Genomic DNA, 21488 nt, shown 5'->3' with positions numbered 1-21488 from the left:
GCACACAGGCCAATGGGCAAAAAGTGATAATTGGACATGGATAGGAGGATGTGATGTTTATTTTATTGTAATAAAGAAAACTGGATTCTTTTAAAACAACTATACTTTATTAGCTAAAGTGCATAAGACCAGGTGGAGATATCCATCTTGAATCCAACCGAAAATCCCACAAACTAGTCTCTGACTCCCTCTAGTGGTCAGGAGTGTCACTTGCACTCTATCATGACAGAGGATAGGTGAGGATTGATCAGGGAAGGGGATGGCTCTGTGATTGCAGAACTGCAGGAAAGAAGACAGAGGGAAGTGAAAGAGAAAAATAGAGCATGAGGAAAGGAGCAATAGGGATAGGGAATTCCCTTAGCATCAAAATACTCCTATTTCATAACTAGCCTAGGGATATATTCATCTGAAAGGTGAGCAGCATGGATTTATTAGAATAATACCCAACCCCAAAGGCATAAGGATATTATATGAATTAGACATGAATTCTTGGAATTAAGAAAAATTAGAAGAATTTGATTGAACTCTACATGATACACCATCTGAAGCACAACAATGAGTTATGAAGTCCACCAGAACCTCCCTGCTCTTTTATGCCATAGCCTGATTAATGCAGTCAAGTGGTACATTAAGGGCAGCATTGTTAGCATAGCAGTTAGTGCAACACTATTACTAATATTAGAAATGCAGTGATTAGTCTGCATTTAGTTATAAAATTTAATATAGACCAGCATCAGTGGACAAAAAAAAGGTCAATGCTGCATTCCTGTTGTGTATGGAAGAGGTATAGCATCCCTTTCCTCACCATCTGAAACTTATTAAGAAGTCACATCACCTGTCAGTCAAGGTTGGGCTCTGGTCACTAATTAGTGCACACCTTGCCATTGGCTAATTCAAATAAGCTAGTGTTCTTATTGGTTAGTCACACAGATTTAGCGTTGTATTTAACAGGAGAGCGTAGCACATTTGCTCCCTCTGTCTCATGGTCTGAGTGCTGGACAAGGCTCCATACCAGGTCACTACTGTGGATTTCACTTGAAAGGGTTGCAGGTAAGGTGTGCACTGTACTGAAGTTGAGCCATGGTATTGTAAAAGTAGCAATATTTGCAGTAGATTTGCACCTCCCACTGATCAGGGGTCCAGGAGTGTATGTAGAACCCCTGCTTCTGTTATGTGAATGTCTGTATTGTAATTTATGTAAATTAGTAATTGTATACCATTCATCGTTCTCCCGTTTGTTTCCCACACTCTTGTATAAATGGTGTGTGTGTTTTATTCCTGTCATGATTTTCCATGCTCTTCTATAAATTGTGTGGGTGGGTGAATAAAGGGTTTGTGTTATTACAAACCCTGGTATCCAGACTTGTCTTTCTGCAAACCCACCAATCCTGACACTTTCTCAACACAATTCCTCAATGTCATCAACCTGTCGGTACATGAGGTCATGGACAGACATGTCTATGTGGCAATGGGGTGTGGATTTGAAGTGGTTGGCCACGGAGGTTCTTGCTGTTGTGACAGACTATTAAACTGGCTCTTCATCAAGTGTGAAGAAACCAATCTGTATTTACATGTCAGAATGATCTTAAGATCTAAACTCTAATGAAGAATTCTGACTCACTAAAATTACCACGAAGCCTTTTTGTCACCTTCAGTCAATAACCCCCAAGGATGACTTAGTTATTAATTGATGAGATGAGTTAATCACTAGCGAAGTAGCCACGTTGTTCATCACTAATTGTTCTTGAGAAGGTGGTGGTGAGTCATCTTTTTAAACATCAGCAGTGCCTCTGATCAATGTACTCCCAAAGTGCCGCTGGCAGGGTTAGACCCTGTGATTATAGCAATGCATTTGTACACATGGGCTGGGGAATGAGCTGGTAGAGGTAGGAACAGCCACAACATTAAAGAGGCATCTGGTCAGGTACTTGAAGGAGCAGGCATGGATGGAATTCCCCACTGACTGCACTGGTAAGACCATGCATGGAGTCTGTGTATACAGTTTTGCGTGCCTTATTTGAGAAAAGTGTAATGGTGTTGGAGAGGGTTCAGAAAAGATTTATTGGAACTACATTAGGAATGAAAGGGTTAGCATTTGTGGAATGATTGTCAGCTCTTGGGACTGTACTTGTTGGCATACAGAATGATGAGTGAGGACCCATAGAGGCCTTTCTAATGCTGAAAGCCCTGGACAGAGTAGTTGAGTAAAGGGTGTTTCTCATAGCAGGAAATTCTGGGACAAGAGGTGCACAAATTCAGGATAAAAGGACATCAATTTAAAACCGATGTGGGGAAAAAAATTCTTTAGTCAGAGTGAGTACACTCTGTGCCAAAATGCCAAAGATATACTGCCCTTTATATCTCAAGGTCAGGTTTATGAAGAAGTACAGGTATGCCATGGGCAATCAATAGACAGGCTAGATCACATTTAAGAAATAGAAGCAGAAGTTTGTCATTTGGTTCCTTGTGTCTCCAATTCTGAGTCTGTGCACACTTCACAGGTAGCTGTGGAATCAAGGTAGCTGGGTGCAGTCATGGCAGAGATTGACAGGTATCTGTTAAGTTGGGGCATCAAGGCCTAAGGGAGAAAGCTGGAGAGTGGGAGAATTGATCATTTCATGATTAGAATAGAAAGAGCAGATTTGATGGCCGATTGGCCTTACTTCTGCTCCAATATCTTGTGAATCTTCCAGTCTCTATTTCTCTCCTTCAAGCTGCCCCCTAAACCTACCTGGTGAGCATGAGAAAGATTTTATGAGTTGTCACCCTTCTGAGACATTCTTGCCCCCTCCCCAGGAGGACTGAGTCCTCCCCTCCCCCCCCTCCCCAGGAGGACTGAGTCCTCCCCTCCCCCCCCTCCCCAGGAGGACTGAGTCCTCCCCTCCCCCCCCTCCCCAGGAGGACTGAGTCCTCCCCTCCCCCCCCTCCCCAGGAGGACTGAGTCCTCCCCTCCCCCCCTCCCCAGGAGGACTGAGTCCTCCCCTCCCCCCCCTCCCCAGGAGGACTGAGTCTCCCCTCCCCCCCCTCCCCAGGAGGACTGAGTCCTCCCTCCCCCCCCTCCCAGGAGGACTGAGTCCTCCCCTCCCCCCCTCCCCAGGAGGACTGAGTCCTCCCCTCCCCCCCCTCCCTCCCCAGGAGGACTGAGTCCTCCCCTCCCCCCCCTCCCTCCCCAGAGGACTGAGTCCTCCCCTCCCCCCCCTCCCTCCCCAGGAGGACTGAGTCCTCCCCTCCCCCCCTCCCTCCCCAGGAGGACTGAGTCCTCCCCTCCCCCCCCTCCCTCCCCAGGAGGACTGAGTCCTCCCCTCCCCCCCTCCCTCCCCAGGAGGACTGAGTCCTCCCCTCCCCCCCCTCCCTCCCCAGGAGGGACTGAGTCCTCCCCTCCCCCCCCTCCCTCCCCAGGAGGACTGAGTCCTCCCCTCCCCCCCCCTCCCTCCCCAGGAGGACTGAGTCCTCCCCTCCCCCCCCTCCCTCCCCAGGAGGACTGAGTCCTCCCCTCCCCCCCCTCCCCAGGAGGACTGAGCTCTGCCCGACGAGCGATCGTCTGCGGAGCCAAGGGTAGGGTTGCGAACCCACGGGCGGGGTCCCTCTCACGCCGGTCGGGGAGGAGTCCTCGCTCCTTCGCCGTGGTTCTGCCCCGTCTCTCCCCATCGGCCGATACCCCTCTCTCTCTCCGTGGCGAAGGATGTCCGCGGCTGAGCGCACCGCCGTCGTGCTGGGGGGAGCTGGCGTGGTCGGCTCGGGCATCGTGAAGGTGCTGCTGGAGAAAGGTAGGTGCTGCCGCCCCAAGACCGAGCTTCCCATCTCCCACCGTCTTCACCCAGCGCACTTGGCCCGGATTTCGGATTTCGGGAATGTCATGGTCACTAAGGCAATTAATCCGATGAACTCAACTCGGCTGCCGCTGCTCAGGGAATCACTGGGAGACTCTCAATGCCAGATGCCATTCGACCCTTGGTGGTTGGGCAGGGAGACGAACTTGTCTGATGGTCAGCCTTGCCAGACATGCAGGTTGTGCTCGCTCGCCTGCAGATGGTCCCATTTCAAGCGAGTGCTCCAATTCTTTAGTTAAACTCTCTCTCCAATTCGCGCAGCTCGCCATAAATGAACACTCTTCCTTGTTCATATTTTGTCCTTTTGACAACCCCCACCCCCGGGTAATGCCACAGCTCCATGAGGTTTAGTCAATCAAATCGTTTCAATCATTTCCAAAACCCTCTCCTGCTTTGCTCAAGGACAATGGTTCTCAACCTTTTTCTTTCCACTTGCATTCCACTTTCAATATTCCCTATGCCATCGGGGCTCTGTGATGGCTTAAGGTGGGCTGGGGGGTGGGGGGGGGGGGGGTGTGTTGGAGGAGCGGGAAGGTTGAGAATCACTGCTCTGCACCCTACACTGAAATGTTTTGCTTGAGAAAATTTGTCATTGGCCCATTTCCTTTGGAGTTATGAAACCGTGCACATCACGAGTCAATTAGGGACGATGGTTTTCAAACTTTTTCTTCCACCCACATCCTTGCTTCTCACAGAGCCCCTCCGGCACAGGGAATACTTAAAGTGGGATGCGAGGCGGAAAGAAAAAGGTTGAGAACCACTGTTGTAGGAGAATCGGCTTATCTCCTCTTCAGAGAGAATTAGAATTTCTGAGATCATTTTTAAAATTAAATTTTTGCTGTGCTCCAATGCCCAATTATCTATTCTTAAATTGAGATATATCATTAATATGCCCCACTCACCTACTCCCACAAACATCTCTTTCTTTGGCTTGGCTTCGCGGACGAAGATTTATGGAGGGGTATGTCATGTCTGCTGCAGGCTCGTTGGTGACTGACAAGTCCCATGCAGGAAAGGCAGGCACGGTTGCAGCGGTTGCAAGGGAAAATTGGGGGTTGGGGTTGGGTGTTGGGTTTTTCCTCCTTTGTCTTTGTCAGTGAGGTGGACTCTGCGGTCTTCTTCAAAGGAGGTTGCTGCCCGCCGCACTGTGAGGCACTAAGATGCACGGTTGGAGGCGAGATCAGCCCACTGGCGGTGGTCAATGGGGCAGGCACCAAGAGATTTCTTTAAGCAGTCCTTTTACCTCTTCTTGGTGCACCTCTGTCTCGGTGGCCAGTGGAGAACTCGCCATAGAACACGATCTTGGGAAGGCGATGGTCCTCCATTCTGGAGACGTGACCCACCCAGCGCACTTGGGTCTTCAGCAGCATGGATTCGATGCTTGCGGACTCTGCCAGCTCGAGTACTTCCAATATGTTGGTGATGAAGTCATTCCAATGAATGTTGAGATGGAGCGGAGACAGCGCTGATGGAAGCGTTCTAGGAGCCGTAGGTGATGCTGGTAGAGGACCCATGATTCGGAACCGAACAGGAGCGTGGATATGACAACCGCTCTGTACACACTGATCTTTGTGTGTTTCTTGAGGTGGTTGTTTTTCCAGACTCTTTTGTGTAGTCTTCCAAAGGCGCTATTTGCCTTGGCGAGTCTGTTGTCTATCTCTTTGTCGATCCTTGCATCAGATGAAATGGTGCAGCCGAGGTAGGTGAACTGGTTGACTGCTTTGAGTTCTGTGTGGCTGATGGAGATGTGGGGGGGGGGGGGGGGGGGGGGGTGGTGCTGGCTGATGGAAGACCTCAGTTTTCTTCAGGCTGACTTCCAGGCAAACATTTTGGCAGTTTCCGCAAAACAGGACGTCATGCACTGGAGAGCTGGCTCTGAATGGGCAACTTAAGCAGCATCGTCTGCAAAGAGTAGTTCACAGACAAGTTGCTCTTGTGTCTTGGTGTGAGCTTGCAGGCGCCTCAAATTGAAGAAACTGCCATCCGTGCAGTACCATCATTGTTGAGATCTTTCATGGCTTGTTTCAGCATCATGCTGAAGAAGATAGTAAAGAGGGTCGGTGCGAGGACACAGCCTTGCTTCATGCCGTTGTCAATGGAGAAGAGTTCGGAGAGCTCATTGCGGTATCTGACCCGACCTTGTTAGTTTTCATGCAGTTGGATAACCATGTTGGGGATGCATCTGAGGCGCTCTAGTATTTGCCAAAGCCCTTTCCTGCTCATGGTGTCAAAGGTCCCACAAACATAGCAGGAAGGTATTCGGATGGTTGAGTTTTCAAAGGTAAAAGTAAAACACAAAGTAAAATAAATGACTGGAATTATATTGCAGAAGATCTGCAAAAAAAAGACTTATTTCCTTAAAAAAATAAAATAAAGAATATGCAATTCCAATAATAGCTTGTCCAAGATCAGAAGGGCTGAAGGGCCTGTTTTCTGTGCTGTAATGCTCTATGGTTCTAATTCAAAGGAATTAAATTTAGGTCCTGTAGCACTGATTATTTTTTAGAGCAAATTTGAGTTAATTCAGTTTTAATCTGAAGTATGACCAATTATCTCACAAGGAATAAAATATTGAGGAGAACTAATTTGGTTGTAATGTCACATTTCTGTTTTATTACATGACAATAAATCTGACATAGGCTTCTCACGTGACCAGTTTCTAATAACTATATCAGCTGTTCAGGATGGGATTGAACCGATTGTTGCTGAAAGATGAATAGCGTTTTGCTGAGTTGCTAACGTTACAAAGTTTAAACCCTGACAATTAAAAAGGACAAGTGGGTGTTTGATTTTGGTAGCTGCTCACCCATCCATCAACCAAGAACAACAATACTGTCAGGCAATGCATGCAAAGTGTAACTTAATATATGTGGCTACAAAAAACAAAACAGCTGCAGAGAATGGCTGGGAAATAAATTTTCTTTCCTTTCTTGCTTGTTACTTAGTTTTGCATTAACGATCCGGTTTGTTATTTAATGAGATTCACAGGAGAGAAGGTTCAAAACAAAGCCATCTCGGGGAAGGGCATATGATATATTTGGTTCTCCAGAGATTGTTGAGTACTGTAATGAACGGATGACATTCACAGTTCAACAAGAAAGAATGTAGACCCCGTGATTGTATTTTACACAAAAATGCTGGAGAAACTCCAAGTCATGCAGTTTTTTTGTTGTAGTAAAGAGAAAGATACATAACTGACATTTTAGGCCTGAGCCCTTCACTGTGCCTTGGGGGTACCAATACCTCAGAATGGAAAGCCTTGCAAAAGGTAGTGGACATCACAGGGAAAATTCTCTATCGAGAGAATCTACGTGGAATGCTAATATCAGAGCAGCAGCCATCGACAAGGATCCATACCACCCAGGACATGCTCGGTTCATGCTACTGCCATTAGGAAAGAGGCATAGATGCCACCAGACTCGTACCACCAGGTTCAGAAACAGTTGCTACCCCGCCACCAACAGACTCCAGAACAGCTGTCTCAATCCGAGGCTCATTTAAGGACTCTCACTTTGCACATTATTTATTACTGAATATTTATTTTTTTCTATATTACAGTCAGTTTGTTTACATTTCTTTCTTGGTTTATACTTTTTTCTATATAGAGATTTTTCTTGAGTACAGTTTACACTACCAATAAGTAGAAATTCTGCCTGCCCACAGGAAAAAGGAGCTGGGGTTGCATGTGATGTCATGCATGTTCTCTGACAAAAAGTTTGAACTGGAACTTGAACTTGATTTACCGTTTGCGTTATTTTTTCAGTCACACTGTGTGATAGATGATGTTGAAATTCTAATTGTCACTGAGAAAACATTAGTGACCTTTGAATGGTTGTTTGGCCACTTCAGAAGGTGACCAAGAATGACCAGGGCAGGGCATCAAAAGTTATGGGGAAAAGGCTGGGTAGTGGGGCTGAGTGGGGAAAATAGATCAGCTTGTGATTTAATAGTGGGGCAGACTTGATGGGCTGAATGGACCATTTCTACTCCTCTCATGGAAACGCATTTAAAGCATTGGCCACAGATCTTGGGGTGTTAACTTTCCCTAATGTGTCAGAATTGTCCATGTCTGCAGTGCAATGTCATTTTTTTACCCTCTCCCCATTTAACTGGATTCAAATTCACAAACTGCCTTGATGGGATTTGAACTTGTGTCTCTGAACTTTATTAACATGTACAAAACACCAGGGTAACCATCTGGCAATATACTTTACTCTTGCTTTGCTGAGCCAATGTCTTTCTAAACATAACTTTATTGGTGAGAACAGAGGAGTAAAATACAAAATTCTGTAGGCACCATGATTAAAGTAAAAACATAATGAGCAGGTCACACCGTATAATTTATATAACAAATAAAAAGATAGATAACCAATGTTTTGGGCTTGAACCCTTCATCAAGGATGAGTTTGGGCTCCTGCCAACATTCTGCTCACCCCTTGAAGGGCTCAAGCCCGAAACATTGGTTTATGTAGCTTTATCTTGGCTATATAAAATGCAATTTAACATAAAAACAGAAAACCTTGAAACTAATTCAGAATATGCCTGCCACAAATCTCTGATGGTATTTTTATGGTAAGTTGAGGAACAGCTGAGAGGCAAACAAAATTATTCATACACTTGTGCTTGCAAGGAGTTGATTGGGTTTGAAAATAGTCATGTTTACTGTATCAGATTGCAACGGGAGGGAGGGGGAGTGAGGGAGGGAGGGAGGGGGAGTGAGGGAGGGAGGGAGGGGGAGTGAGGGAGGGAGGGAGGGGGAGTGAGGGAGGGAGGGAGGGGGAGTGAGGGAGGGAGGGAGGGGGAGTGAGGGAGGGAGGGAGGGGGAGTGAGGGAGGGAGGGAGGGGGAGTGAGGGAGGGAGGGGGAGTGAGGGAGGGAGGGGGAGTGAGGGAGGGAGGGGGAGTGAGGGAGGGAGGGGGAGTGAGGGAGGGAGGGAGGGGGAGGGAGGGAGGGGGAGGGAGGGAGGGGGAGGGAGGGAGGGAGGGGGAGGGAGGGAGGGAGGGGGAGGGAGGGAGAGGGAGGGAGAGGGAGGGAGGGAGAGGGAGGGAGAGGGAGGGAGAGGGAGGGAGAGGGAGGGAGAGGGGGGGAGAGGGAGGGAGAGGGGGAGGGAGGGAGGGAGAGGGGGAGGGGGGGGAGGGGAGGGGGGAGGGGGGAGGGGGGGGGGAGGGGGGGGAGGGGAGGGGGGAGGGGGGGGAGGGGGGAGGGGGGAGGGGGGGGGGAGGGGGGGAAAAAAGCACCTCAATGTTTAAACATCAATCACTACAAAACCTGGTGCAATATTATTAAGGAACTGGTCAAGTGAGGGGAGAAGCTAAGTGCATATACAGTAGTATTTCAAAACCATATTGGATTTTCACATAATTTCTGGAGGACCTTCATCCCTTCCCCACATTCATTTAATCATTTTAGTGATATGGCTTGATAACAGGCCTTTCCACAAGCCTGGACCACCTAAAATACACCTGGTAATCTAAATTAATTTGATCTTGTCATCACAAGGCAAAGAAATGATACTAGGACTTTTGCAACCTTTTGGACACAGTCATAGTCTCAATTTACCTCACTGTAATAATGATTAACTAAGCACAATTCAGTTATGATTCAGGAAACTGAAATAAAAGTGTTAAAAATTAAACTGAAAAATATCAGCTTTAGCTTTCACATACTTGTCCATTTCTTTTAAATATTGTTGATACAATGAGTGTGTAATAATTATATGGGAAGAGTAGAATTAATTGATAAGCAGTCACCCAGAGCATTCCTGCTATGTACGCTGTCTCACTTGCATAGACAAAATTAATAATTCAATCAGATAAGATCATTGAAGCCATTTCATTTGGCTGTCAGATTCCAAATGGTTCTTGAGAATAGTCGGCTTTCTTGAGATACCACCTCTTGTAGATGTCCTTGATGGAGTGGAGAACTGTACCTATGATGTGCCGAGTTCACAACTCTCTGTTGTCTTTTCCTGTCCTGTGCATTGGCACCTCCATACCAGACAGATGCAACCGGTAAAATGCTCTGCACGGTACACCTGTAGAAATTTGCAAGAGACTTTGATGATCTATCAGATCTCTTCAAACTCTTCACGGTGGTGAGCCTTCTTCATGGTTGCACTCTGAAGACAAAGGGAGGTAATAATAAAAATACCACTGCTCCTCATGAATGAGAGAGGAATTTTAGATGGTGCGATGTGAAAGTGAAGCTTGTGTAGTCTGCAAGAAGAGTTCCATGAGCAGAATATTGATTAAAAGATAGACAACAACCCCTTATTTCTTCTTGTCAAGATGTTTCTAGTGGAATACTCTGAAGATCAATGCTTCACCACTTAGAATTTATATTATTATTGAATGTAGTGTAATGTATTTATATTTGCTGATTGTACCAAGCTAGATAGGAACGTTAATGATCGAGAGAAACTGGAGCCTACAAGAGAATGTAGCAAATTTAATATTTGGGCAAGAAGATGGCAGAAGAATGATATTCTGAGAAAACATTTCATTTATTTTGTCAGGAGAGAACTTTGGGACTTCTTGTGCACAAGACACAAGGAAAGCAGCAAGCAATTGGAAGACCAAAATAGTTTATTGGCTGTTGAAAGGGGGCTGGATTACATAAGAAAATCCTATTGCATTGTTGAAGCCATCTCTGAAGTAGCACATATAACCTTGATAACTGTACATGAGGGAAGATACGCTAGCAATGAACCAAATGTTCAGTAAATTGATTTCTGCAATATGAAATATGGCATTTAGAATTTATAGTCATTTTTTCAATTCAAAAATTGTGCTTTTCCATTCATTCACTTTCCAAAACACCCCTTCATGTTAATAACCTAATCTTGGATTTTATTCCCCCTTCCCCACCACCCTCTATACTATTATCATCCCATCCCATCACATGGTATATTCAAATATCTCCTGCTTGAGGCTGGAAACTTTCCTCAAATAATTCTGGTGGGATGATGGAATAACAAAAGAATTATGTTTTTTTGGTCATCTCTTTACAAGGGTTATGAAGTCAGTATAATGTTTGTTCTTTTGTTGTTAAATGATTTTAATCATTCATTAGATCCAGAGACTCTCGGATAAGACACAAGGGTATAGAACTCTTTTTGTACAGATGGGTTTTCAACTGATTTATTCTAGTCTGTTCCTGAGACCAAAGATTACTGTTGGTTCCCATTGCCTACAACTGCACCAAAAGATGGGCTGAGGTGGAAATGAAAACCAAGTACTGGTCACTAAAGACAACAGCTAAACAAACTGAAAATCTGCCCATTGAACTGCTCAGAATAATTATTCACTTGAAACTGAAAGCTGAAGCAGAGGATGGCAAAAAAAATCAATATTATGTAAATTTAACAGTAAGTAACATATAACTGGTGTGATTTGCAGTCATTTTAACAATATCATATCCAGTTTGATCTAAAATTTAAGTTAACTAGTCTTGGCATTCTTCGATCTGAGACAAAAAGTAGGTTTGGCTTGCAAACTGGTTTGCAATCCAGTGATTTGTGCTGTGTGAAAATTGGGGGAGGAGTTCTTGGTGGCCAGTGAAGGAGTGATGGTATGATTTGGGTAGGTAGTGTAGGAATCTAGGGATATCCAACTTTTCCTTTGGTTGACTTAGCTAGGAAAACACTGACAGTTCTTGAAAAGCAATAGATTTCAAAGAAACTGTGGGTTGTTATTTTGTTATTTATTACATTTATACTCTGTTTATGAAAAGAAAAATTGAGATCCTTAATGAACAGGTTATGTTCCCCCTGAGCAATGGAAAGATACTGTTTCACAACATCATGCCCTTTTGAAGGGTATGCGGGGAATTCGGTAAATTGTGTGGAACAACCATCTTGGATTAATTGCTACTCCCTGTGGTATGCCACAAGGGCTGTTTTAAGACACACCAGTTGTTAAATGTCCCATTTCATCGGCCTTAAGAACAGTGCAGAAATTCACTGGCAATTTCAAATTTGCTGAGTCAGACAAATGAGACTTGGCTTGACATTTTGCTGTGAATCATTTTACATTAGGTGTTACCGTACTTGTAGTCACATGCAGGACAGAAAGGATAACTCATTTGAACCTGGATAAGTTGAAAAGTTTTGCTGAATTAATGAAAAAGGATATTTGCTAATTCTTCTTTGGCTTGGCTTCGCGGACGAAGATTTATGGAGGGGGTAAAAGTCCACGTCAGCTGCAGGCTCGTTTGTGGCTGACAAGTCCGATGCGGGACAGGCAGACACGGTTGCAGCGGCTGCAGGGGAAAATTGGTTGGTTGGGGTTGGGTGTTGGGTTTTTCCTCCTTTGCCTTTTGTCAGTGAGGTGGGCTCTGCGGTCTTCTTCAAAGGAGGTTGCTGCCCGCCAAACTGTGAGGCACCAAGATGCACGGTTTGAGGCATTTGCTAATTAGAGAATCATCAAACCCATGAATCAAATTTTAAACAGATAAACTTAAGAACACATGTGACTAATTCTTTGAGATTCACCTATTTGAAATATATTTGGTGTTGTAATCTTGAATGGAAATGGAATCAAATTATGTTTAAAAAAAATAAAAAAAAATATTTAAAATCTTTTAAACGATGTGAGATTGAAAGGTGCTGGTATTCAGAGGGACCTGGGTTTCCTTGTTATAAGAAACAGTGAAGCAATTGGAATGGTAAATTCCTTGGGCATTATTCCAATTATTGCAATAGGAGAGAACCTACTCCAATTATGTTGGGCCCTAGTGAGACCACATTTGAAATAATGTACACAAATCAAAGAAAGGATAGGCTTCTTGAAACTTTAATTACAACTCAGTGGAACCCCAATTTCATGTGACCCGATTTAATGCGAATTTGGATATTGGACTCATTGGCAGGACCTGGGATGTCCATGTATTAACTATAAAGAATGCGCAAGTGGTGGCCTGAGATGTGAGTTACAATACCTCTGTGCCAGACAAGCACTGTGCCTCTCCACCCAGTCCCGAGGCTGTCATGGCGCCGAGACAGTGGGAGAGGACGGGTAACATCGATCAGGTACCCCCCCGCTGCAGCAGTATACGAACAGGAGGCACCTGTCCTTGCACTGATCTGCAGCCCTGGAGTCCTGGTGCACGGGCTGGCAATCTCCAAAAACCCCTGGGTGTTTCATCTTGTATTTGTATGTGTGAGTTCTTAGACAACACATGGATGTGATATAAACAGCACCATAAGGCTGCAAGCCTCCATTACAGATCTTGCATTCTGTGTCAGCCCCCTGCTGGCAACCAAGTATAATTAAATGGGAGCTATAATCCTTAAGGCATTACAACCATGATCTCTATCATTACACTGAGTGCAGAGACTGTTCGAAGTACATCGAACATTGGGATCGACACTACCTACTGAACTAAACGGCAGTCTCAGGAGAGAGTGAGAGCCACCTCCATCATCCAAGTGGTTTGGAGAGGTCACCAAGGTTATTGAGAAATCGCCGACCAGGTGCAGGCTGCGACGAAGATCCAGGCTTTGTTCTGAGGTTGTCAGATCAGGTGGAAGAGGAAAGCAGCTCAGGAGGGGGAAGGGGGTGGGGTGGTGGTGGCATCCAGGGAAGTATCCACAGACTCTTTCGGGGGGATAACCCCAAGAATGTCCACCTGCACATGAGCTGGAAAGTGCAGCTCAAGGCCAAGGGACCAGCAATCAAACGCAAAGGTTGCTACAACCCCAGCAAAGTGAGCATACATGTGAAGGCATCGGTGAAAGACATGCGCTGAGATAGGTACCTTATAAGCGCAGTCAAAGCCTATCGCCAGTAGCACTGTCCCTAGAATAAAAAAATAACAGCCTACGTATAACACTGGGTCAGGTGGGGGAATCACTTGCCCCCACTTGATGCTGACCTTGATCTTAGACATGAGCTGCTTATGCAGTGAAACCCTGATTTAGCATGACCCTGCTTTTATTGCGATACAATTTTTTTGATCCAAACTATGTTGTAAGAGTTCCTCTGTAATTCCATATTATTGTGATATTCTGAACTTCTAAAGGTTCAGTAAAAAAAAGAGTTAATGTCATACTGAAAGCGATGGCATTGAGCATATGAACTCTTGAACTATTTTTCAATATTTTGGTGCAGATTTTATTCTTCTTGTGCAAGAATAGAGAACATTTACAAATAGAATGAGGAAAGGAAATCCAGAGATGTATGATCCAGTGATCATTGAGGGATCAGAGGTGGAGAGGGAAAGCAAAGTTAAGTTCTTGGAAGTCACCATCTTGGAAGATCTTTCCTGGACCCAACACAAATGACATGGTGAAGAAAGCATCTCAGCGCCTCTACTTCCTCAGGAGTTTGTGGAGGTTTGGTATGATGCCAGAAACCCTGGAAAATATCTAGAGGTATGGTGAAAAGTGTGCTGACTGGCTGCATCACAGTATGGTATGGGAACACCAATACCCCTGAGTGTAAAGCCTTCCAAAAGGTAGTGAATACTGCTCAGGACATCACAGGCAAAACCCTCCCCACTATTGAGTACATCTACAGGGAATGTTACAGTCAGAGAGCTGCAGCAATCATCAAAGACCCACCACCCGGCACACATCCTGTTCTCGCTGCTGCCATCAGGAAAGAGGTAGAGGTGCCACAAGACTCACCACCAGGTTCAGGAATAACTGCTATCCCTCCACAATCTGATTCCTCAATGACAAACTCAATCAGGGATTCATCCAAGGACTCTTACTTGTGCACTTCATTGATTTTATTCTCTCTGTATTGCACGGTCAGTTTGTTTACATTTGCTATCAGTTTGCAGTTTTATTTGTTTACATGTATACACCATGTACAGTTTTTTTGCACCACCAATTACTGGTAATTCTGCCGTGCCCGCAGGATCTTGGGGTTGTATGTGAAGTTATGTATGTACTCTGATATTAAATCTGAATTATGAATTTGAGGATTGTAAGGCAAAGGCTGTGATGCATTAAAAAATATTAGACCCCAAAGGGAATTTTTCAGACACATATTCACTGTGTAATTCTGGAATCAACACTGTAGAGCCTAAATCTAGGAACTCTTCTCACAGACATGTTGAAAGGAAAATCTGCTTCCGCCTTTTGGATCAGATGTTAACATATTATGAAGGTGCTCCCTCTGGCAGAACTAAAAGATTTATTTCCAGTGCTTTAAATGATTGGTGTGTACTTCCTGGCTTCTACATCCTGATGTCGTGTCAGATTATTGAACGTTCTTCCCTGTGCCACAATATCACCATCAGCTGGGCAGTTGCTACTTGATCACGTACAGTAATAAGGTGCTGGAGAAATAATTAGAAAAAGAATTAGAAATTTTCACATCTTAAGACTGGCTGGATGATGCAAAAAAAACTTTACAGATGAGGATTGGCTCTTGCTCTTCCAGAAGTTTCCAAGATCAGAGTGACAACTTTTGCAGAATCCATCTGGTGTGTCAAAATGTTAACCGTGTCTGTGGCTTCAGGTTGCACCCAAGCAGAAGATGAATATTTACACAATTCAATCAGGTTCACTTTTGACCTTCATCAGTGCCAACTAGACCACAAGTCTGCTGATTTCATACTGTTTCATCAATAACAAAGGCTCTATTATAATTGTTTTTGTCAGGTGGAAGAACTTGCTGTAGCTACAGTAACAGAGTATTTTGCATGAATCTACTACTGAAAACCAGCTCATTTGTTACTCATTTATTTAGTTTGATTTGCCAAGTTCCAGTCAATGATCACATCCTCGTTAACAATCACATGAGGCCTTATTAATCATTCTTGTCGGTTTGTGTGATGAAATCACTTTTTGTCATATGTAAATAACATGACCTTTCCTGGTTGATCCAGCTCTCACTGGCCAGCTCATGACTCCTCCCCATTCTTCCCCTAAAGGCTGTCATGCCACAAACCTGCTTCTAGGTCAGTGTGAGCGACCAACACAGGGATGCTGTCTTTCTCTTGCAAATAAAAGCCTTCCGTTTCGGCAACTTTGTGTAATTGATGGTGCATCAGTTTACCTGTCTCCTGTGTGTACAAAGAAATGTTCCACGTGCTTGAAACATCACAAAATCTTTCGATGGAAATTCCTCTTCAGGCAGGTAGTCTTATAATAAAATGTAAAAAATGACTTGCAGAACGCAAAGTATCTCACTACTGACCAGCAACATTGCTATGTTATTTGAAGAATTTAATCCCTCACTTGGAAAGTGAAACTAGGGTAATTCATCTTCATTCAATTCCCTTCCAAAATCTCTTGCCTCATTAAAATGACTGTTGAGGCTATTAAATTTACACATACAGCATTGTAAGAAACCCATAAATCCCAAATATAGGAGCACTGTTGTGAAAAGGACAAGTTTGCCTCTAGTCCCAGTTCGCCCCCCATCCCTCCCCAATTCTGGGGGTCAGGGGGGGGTCTGCCTCAAACAAGCCAGGAAATGTCAAGGAAAATAAGGAAAATCAGCCCGAAGGACCGGGCCAGATCCATAACTTCCCCAATGTGAGCTTTTTCCATGTTGTGAATGTTTTAAAGCCTTAAATGTTCATTTTTGGTTGTTTGTCTTAAGTGCTAGATGTTGAGGGGGTGGAGCAAGGGAAGCAGAGAGGGGAAGGGGTATTAGGTTTGGACGATAGAAAATTTGCATGGTTTGGATAAGGACAAGTTGTAATTGACACAGATTTGTAAATACTGTAGAGGACAAAGTTGTAAACTATTGAGTTCAAATCTGGAAAACTTTAAATAAAATATTTTTTTTAAATCCTAAATACCCCAATTAACCTACAACTCCTGCAAGTTTTGGAGGGTGGGAGGAAACTGGAGGAAACCCACACAAATTCAGGGAGATCGTACAAACTCCTTACAGACAGCGTCAGATTCAAACCCAGGTGTCTGGCACTGTGATAGCATTGCCTTAACCATTGTGCTAACCTTGCTGCCCATATTCGCTGTTGTTCAATTCCTTTTATTTTGATGTTTTTTTTTTTGTTTTAGGCTTCCGTGTAGCAGTCACATCCAGAGAAGCAGCCAGATTAGAGAAACTGAAAAATTTTGTCCCAGCAGCTACGAGATCCAAGCTTTTTACACTGGTGGGTGATGTAGGTAAGGTATCCCTTCTATTAAAATAAGGTCCTCTTCGTTGTATTTGTTGGAGAGAGAAAAATTGGTATCAAAAACCAAAAGCAAACAAGTTCTTTGAGACTGACAGTGGATCAGTTTTGATTCTTATTTGAAATGCTGATAAGATTGAGGAGTGGGGAAAGACTCAACTAGATCTCAAACAAGGCCGGGTTCTGAGCTTTATAATCCCAGATCGAAATCCCAATGGAGGAAACAGCTCTGTCATCAATATAAACAACAAAAAAAAACCATCCTGACCTTTTAACTGCTTGGATTTTTACCAGAAGTTTGGAGAGGTCTGATTTTTAAAAAAATTCAACATTTAGAAATGGGACGAAACATTCAATAATGAGATGGCGGACTTCCAGGGTGGTGTATTATTATCACTTTGGTTGTTCTAATTGACTGCCTGAAATGGTTGCAGGTTCTGAAGAGGGCGCAGAAGCAGCTAAAAATGCAGTGCTGAAGGCTGTTGGGAAAGTGACAGATGTTGTATCTTCCCTTGGGTTCAGCTGGTGGCAGGGTGGCCCTCCTCACACTCAAACACTGGAAGAGCTCAATCGGGTAAGTGGCAGAATTACAACTTCAAACCCATGGTGTTGAATACCTTTGGACTTTGTCTTAAACGATTAACTGCTTGTGATTGAACTGTCCTTCAAGGACCCTAATCAGTACTTTGATAGATATTTGAGAGACAAACATTTATAGCCATTGGCTCATGACTTTATATTTGTTTTTATATTAATTAATTTTTTAAAATTTAGACATACAGCATGGCAACAGGCAGTTTGGCCCATTAGCCCATGCCGCCCAATTACACTGGTGTCACGGGTGGGGGGGGGGGGAAGGGTGCGGACCATACCGGTGACAGCATCAGAGGGGGCGACAGCAAAATGACTGTCTATTTATATATTTTTTAAAAATTGGGCAGAGTTTCAGCAGAAATTTATTATTTTTTAATAAAAATATCCCTGTTAGTTATAATAACAAACATTTTTTTGTTAGCCCAGCTTGCATGTATCAATATACCTGCAAGACTAAAATTCTGTGCTAATTTACTTTTTGAACCTTCTAATGTCAGAGATGTCATTATTACTGAAATTCAATGATGCTTCAAATCACACAGTTTCGCCTGCATGCGCTGTGCGTACGATAGTGTGATTTAAAGGTGCAATTTTGCTAGTTGTTTATCTCACTACCATTGCTGTTACATTCAATGATATAAGGGAATTACCATTTACAGGTAACATTAGTACAAAAAACATGACTGGTATGGGAAGACATCTCTGGGCAGGGGATGAGGGGTGGTGGTGGTGACACCAACCCCAGTGACACCACTACTGATTGACCTATACCCCTGGTACGTTTTCTTTAAAGGTGGGGAGGAAGCTGATGCGCCTGTGGAAAACACACCTAGACATGGGGAGAACATACAAACTCCTTATAGATAGCGTGGGATTCGAACCCCAGTCCCAATTGCTGGTGCTGTATCAGCGTTGCACTAACTGCTACACAAACTGTGTCACCCTAACAGTTATATGAAACAGTTGAAGTAAGGAGTGCTACCCTTGCACTTGCATCTCGCCCTTCAAGGTTCGTTATATTGTCATGCATTAATACCTTAAAAATATAGCATATTGTAAGTCTAACAAAGAGTCACCATGAGCCCAGCACTCCTTAAAACAGGAGAAAGAGAAGCAAAAGAGACTCCCTTTAGAGTCTGAGTGTCTCCTGCAGCCTCAGCTGCGGCACAGACTCCTGTGGAACCCAAGCTCCGGATCCAAACCTCTGACACAATCAGGAAGCTTTCAGCATTCGGGGCTCTTCAGGAGCCCTTCTTGCCCCCAGCACCCTCTTGAATCATGGCTCTGATACCTGGTTCCCATGAGCCACTCACCAGCAGCCCGCAGTCCATGCCTGTCATCTGCAGCATGTGTGGGACCCTCAGCCACTGAGCTCCTCATTAGTCTGCTGCCGTGGCCACTGTCCTGTCAGGTTGTCTCTTCTGCTTCTCCTTCTCAATGGGGCTCAGTGGGGGTGGGTAGGGTTTGTTTTTTGTTTTCGGTGCCCTGTGCTGGTCCACTGATCACCCAGAGGCTGCAACTCTTCGTGGCCGCTACCAAGCACTGACGCTGACATTTTGGATACCTTGGGTGACAAACAGTCCTTCCAAGTGAAGCAACGCTTCGCTTGCAAATCTGTGAACGTAATCTACTGCATCCGGTGCTCCTCATGCAACCTCCTCTATTCAATTCCACACCCCGTTACCTTGCAGACATGTCTGTCCATGGCCTCGTACTGCCAGGTTGAGGTCATATGTCATTTAACATCGATATTTCCAACAGCCCCCTTCCCTCCAGTCTCTCTTTCCCTCATCCCTCTGACTCCTTTCCTTTCCCTTCCTTTTCTCTGGCCCATTGCCCACACCTTCCTTTCTCCAGCTCCCCACCCCTTTCCCCATCAGAGTTCGTCTTTTTCAGCTCTCTGCCCCTCCTCCATCATCTCTTAGCTCCTTCCCCCTCCCACCTATGTCAACCTATCACCTGAAGTCCTGCGCACCATCTCCTTTTTCAGGCATTTGCCTAATTTTCGGCCTTCCTGATGAAGGGTTCTGATCCAGAACATAAGCTGTTTATTTCTGGCCATGGATGCTGTGTGTTCTAAATTTAAATTTAGACATACAGCACAGTAACAGGCCTTTTCAGCCCAATGCCGCCCAATTAACCTACTACCCCCAGTACATTTTGAACAGTGGGAAGAAACCAAAGCCCCCGGGGAAAACCCATGCCAACGAGGAGAGCACGTACAAACTCCTTACAGACAGCGCAGGATTTGAACCTCTGTCCCAATGGCTGGCGCTGTAACACCGTTGCGTTAACTGCTTCACTACATGTGCCGTCCCAGTGTTGAGTTGAGCTCCTCCATCTGTATTGTTCTAATTTTACACCATCTGAAGTAGTCTTGTTTGCGTGAAGTTCATTCTGGATCAGTGTGAATTTGTATAATTCTGCAGATGGCTTGACATCAGTCATGCCCTTATTTATATACAAGACTGCTTTGAACCTGCATGTTGAACACATGCTATTTTTGAAGTATGCTTGTTTGCCACCGCTGCCACACAAGTCTACACGACCGACTGACCGACTGGCTGCTCTTGCCTTTGTTGTTAATCTTTAGTAACTGTAAAATCAGATAATGCATCAGTTTTCTCCTTGGATTGCATTTGGACTTGGTAAAATTTTCATAGACCCTTTCTAATTGAGAGAGACGGGGGAGGGGGGGAGAGACGGGGGAGGGGGGGAGAGACGGGGGAGGGGGGGAGAGACGGGGGAGGGGGGGGAGAGACGGGGGAGGGGGGGAGAGACGGGGGAGGGGGGGGAGACGGGGGAGGGGGGAGAGACGGGGGAGGGGGAGAGACGGGGGAGGGGGAGAGACGGGGGAGGGGGGAGAGACGGGGGAGGGGGGAGAGACGGGGGAGGGGGGAGAGACGGGGGAGGGGGGAGAGACGGGGGAGGGGGGAGAGACGGGGGAGGGGGGAGAGACGGGGGAGGGGGGAGAGACGGGGGAGGGGGGGAGGGACGGGGGAGGGGGGGAGGGACGGGGGAGGGGGGGAGGGACGGGGGAGGGGGGAGGGACGGGGGAGGGGGGGAGGGACGGGGGAGGGGGCGGGGGGGGGCGGGGCGGGGACGGGGGAGGGGCGGCACCTTGGACTCCAACAGTCCCTCTGATGAAAGTTCTCCCATCGAGATACATGGATAAATTTGGGGATTTTAGTGGCGTGCTCAGGATTTCACACAAGAACTCTTAAATTGTGATTTGCAGACTTTGTAATGAGTAAGGAATCAGTTCAAACATTCTCAACATCTCGCCAGAAGGTTTTTTTTGACCTTGTTAAATACTTTGTTAAATGAGGTGCAGTTGATTTATTTTAAATGTTAAAGGTTTTGACTAATTGTCTCAGACCATGGAAAACTTCTATGATGCTCATGGTGTTAAACACGAGTATTGTATGCTCTAGGTTTTGAATACACTGGTGCTAAGCTCTTTCACGTCCTGGAAGGCATTCTTTCCTCTGGTAAAGGATAACCCCCAAGGATCATATACATTCATCACTGGTGAGTTGACCACCATAGACAGTGGCTCTTTTCAAATAAAAATAATTTCCAGGAAGTATATTATTTTTACCTTTGCTTTTGAACATCAAATTGTGTAGTTCATTCTGTTAGTTACTGATTGAAATATGCAGTTTTCATTGATGGAGTGGCTTTATGCCAGTAAGGGTCTTCTCAATGTTTATTAATACATTAATCAATTAACAAAAATATGCATACATTAATACAATGGATTAATGCTTATGCTGGGATGGGACAGACACCCAAATTCAGTGATGGGGATACCAGGCCACCTAGTCTAGCTGATAAAATTCCACTAGCCTGGATTTCTCCAAAATCGTGCGACTTGCACTGAAACTGGCGGGAAAATAAACTGAGGGGAGAGGGGCATGTCTCTGATTGGTCTACAATATTGTGTAGTTTAATGCCGATAGGTTAG

The 21488-nt window shown here is 45.0% G+C and overlaps 1 protein-coding gene across 2 annotated transcripts in view; it reads left to right on the top strand.

Annotated features, from left to right (window-relative positions):
- Positions 1-1862: 1862 nt before the first annotated feature.
- The window catches only part of LOC138743962 (uncharacterized), a 38146-nt gene continuing 18520 nt past the window's right edge, over positions 1863-21488 (top strand). The window contains exons 1-4 of one of the 2 annotated variants that reach the window (XM_069899517.1): positions 1863-1971; positions 16812-16919; positions 17362-17501; positions 20956-21052. In XM_069899517.1, coding sequence (XP_069755618.1) covers positions 1947-1971; positions 16812-16919; positions 17362-17501; positions 20956-21052 — 370 coding nt within the window. In that variant the 5' untranslated portion in view covers positions 1863-1946. Of the gene's footprint in view, positions 1972-3513; positions 3768-16811; positions 16920-17361; positions 17502-20955; positions 21053-21488 lie in introns of those variants that run through there. The other variant, XM_069899516.1, reaches the window with a different exon arrangement.

The sequence above is a fragment of the Narcine bancroftii genome, chromosome 10 (genome assembly GCF_036971445.1).
Source record: "Narcine bancroftii isolate sNarBan1 chromosome 10, sNarBan1.hap1, whole genome shotgun sequence".
In the NCBI taxonomy this organism is placed as follows: Eukaryota; Metazoa; Chordata; class Chondrichthyes; order Torpediniformes; family Narcinidae; genus Narcine; species Narcine bancroftii.
The sequence above is the reverse complement of the archived record's forward strand: the minus strand, read 5'-3'. Positions and strand labels throughout refer to the sequence as shown.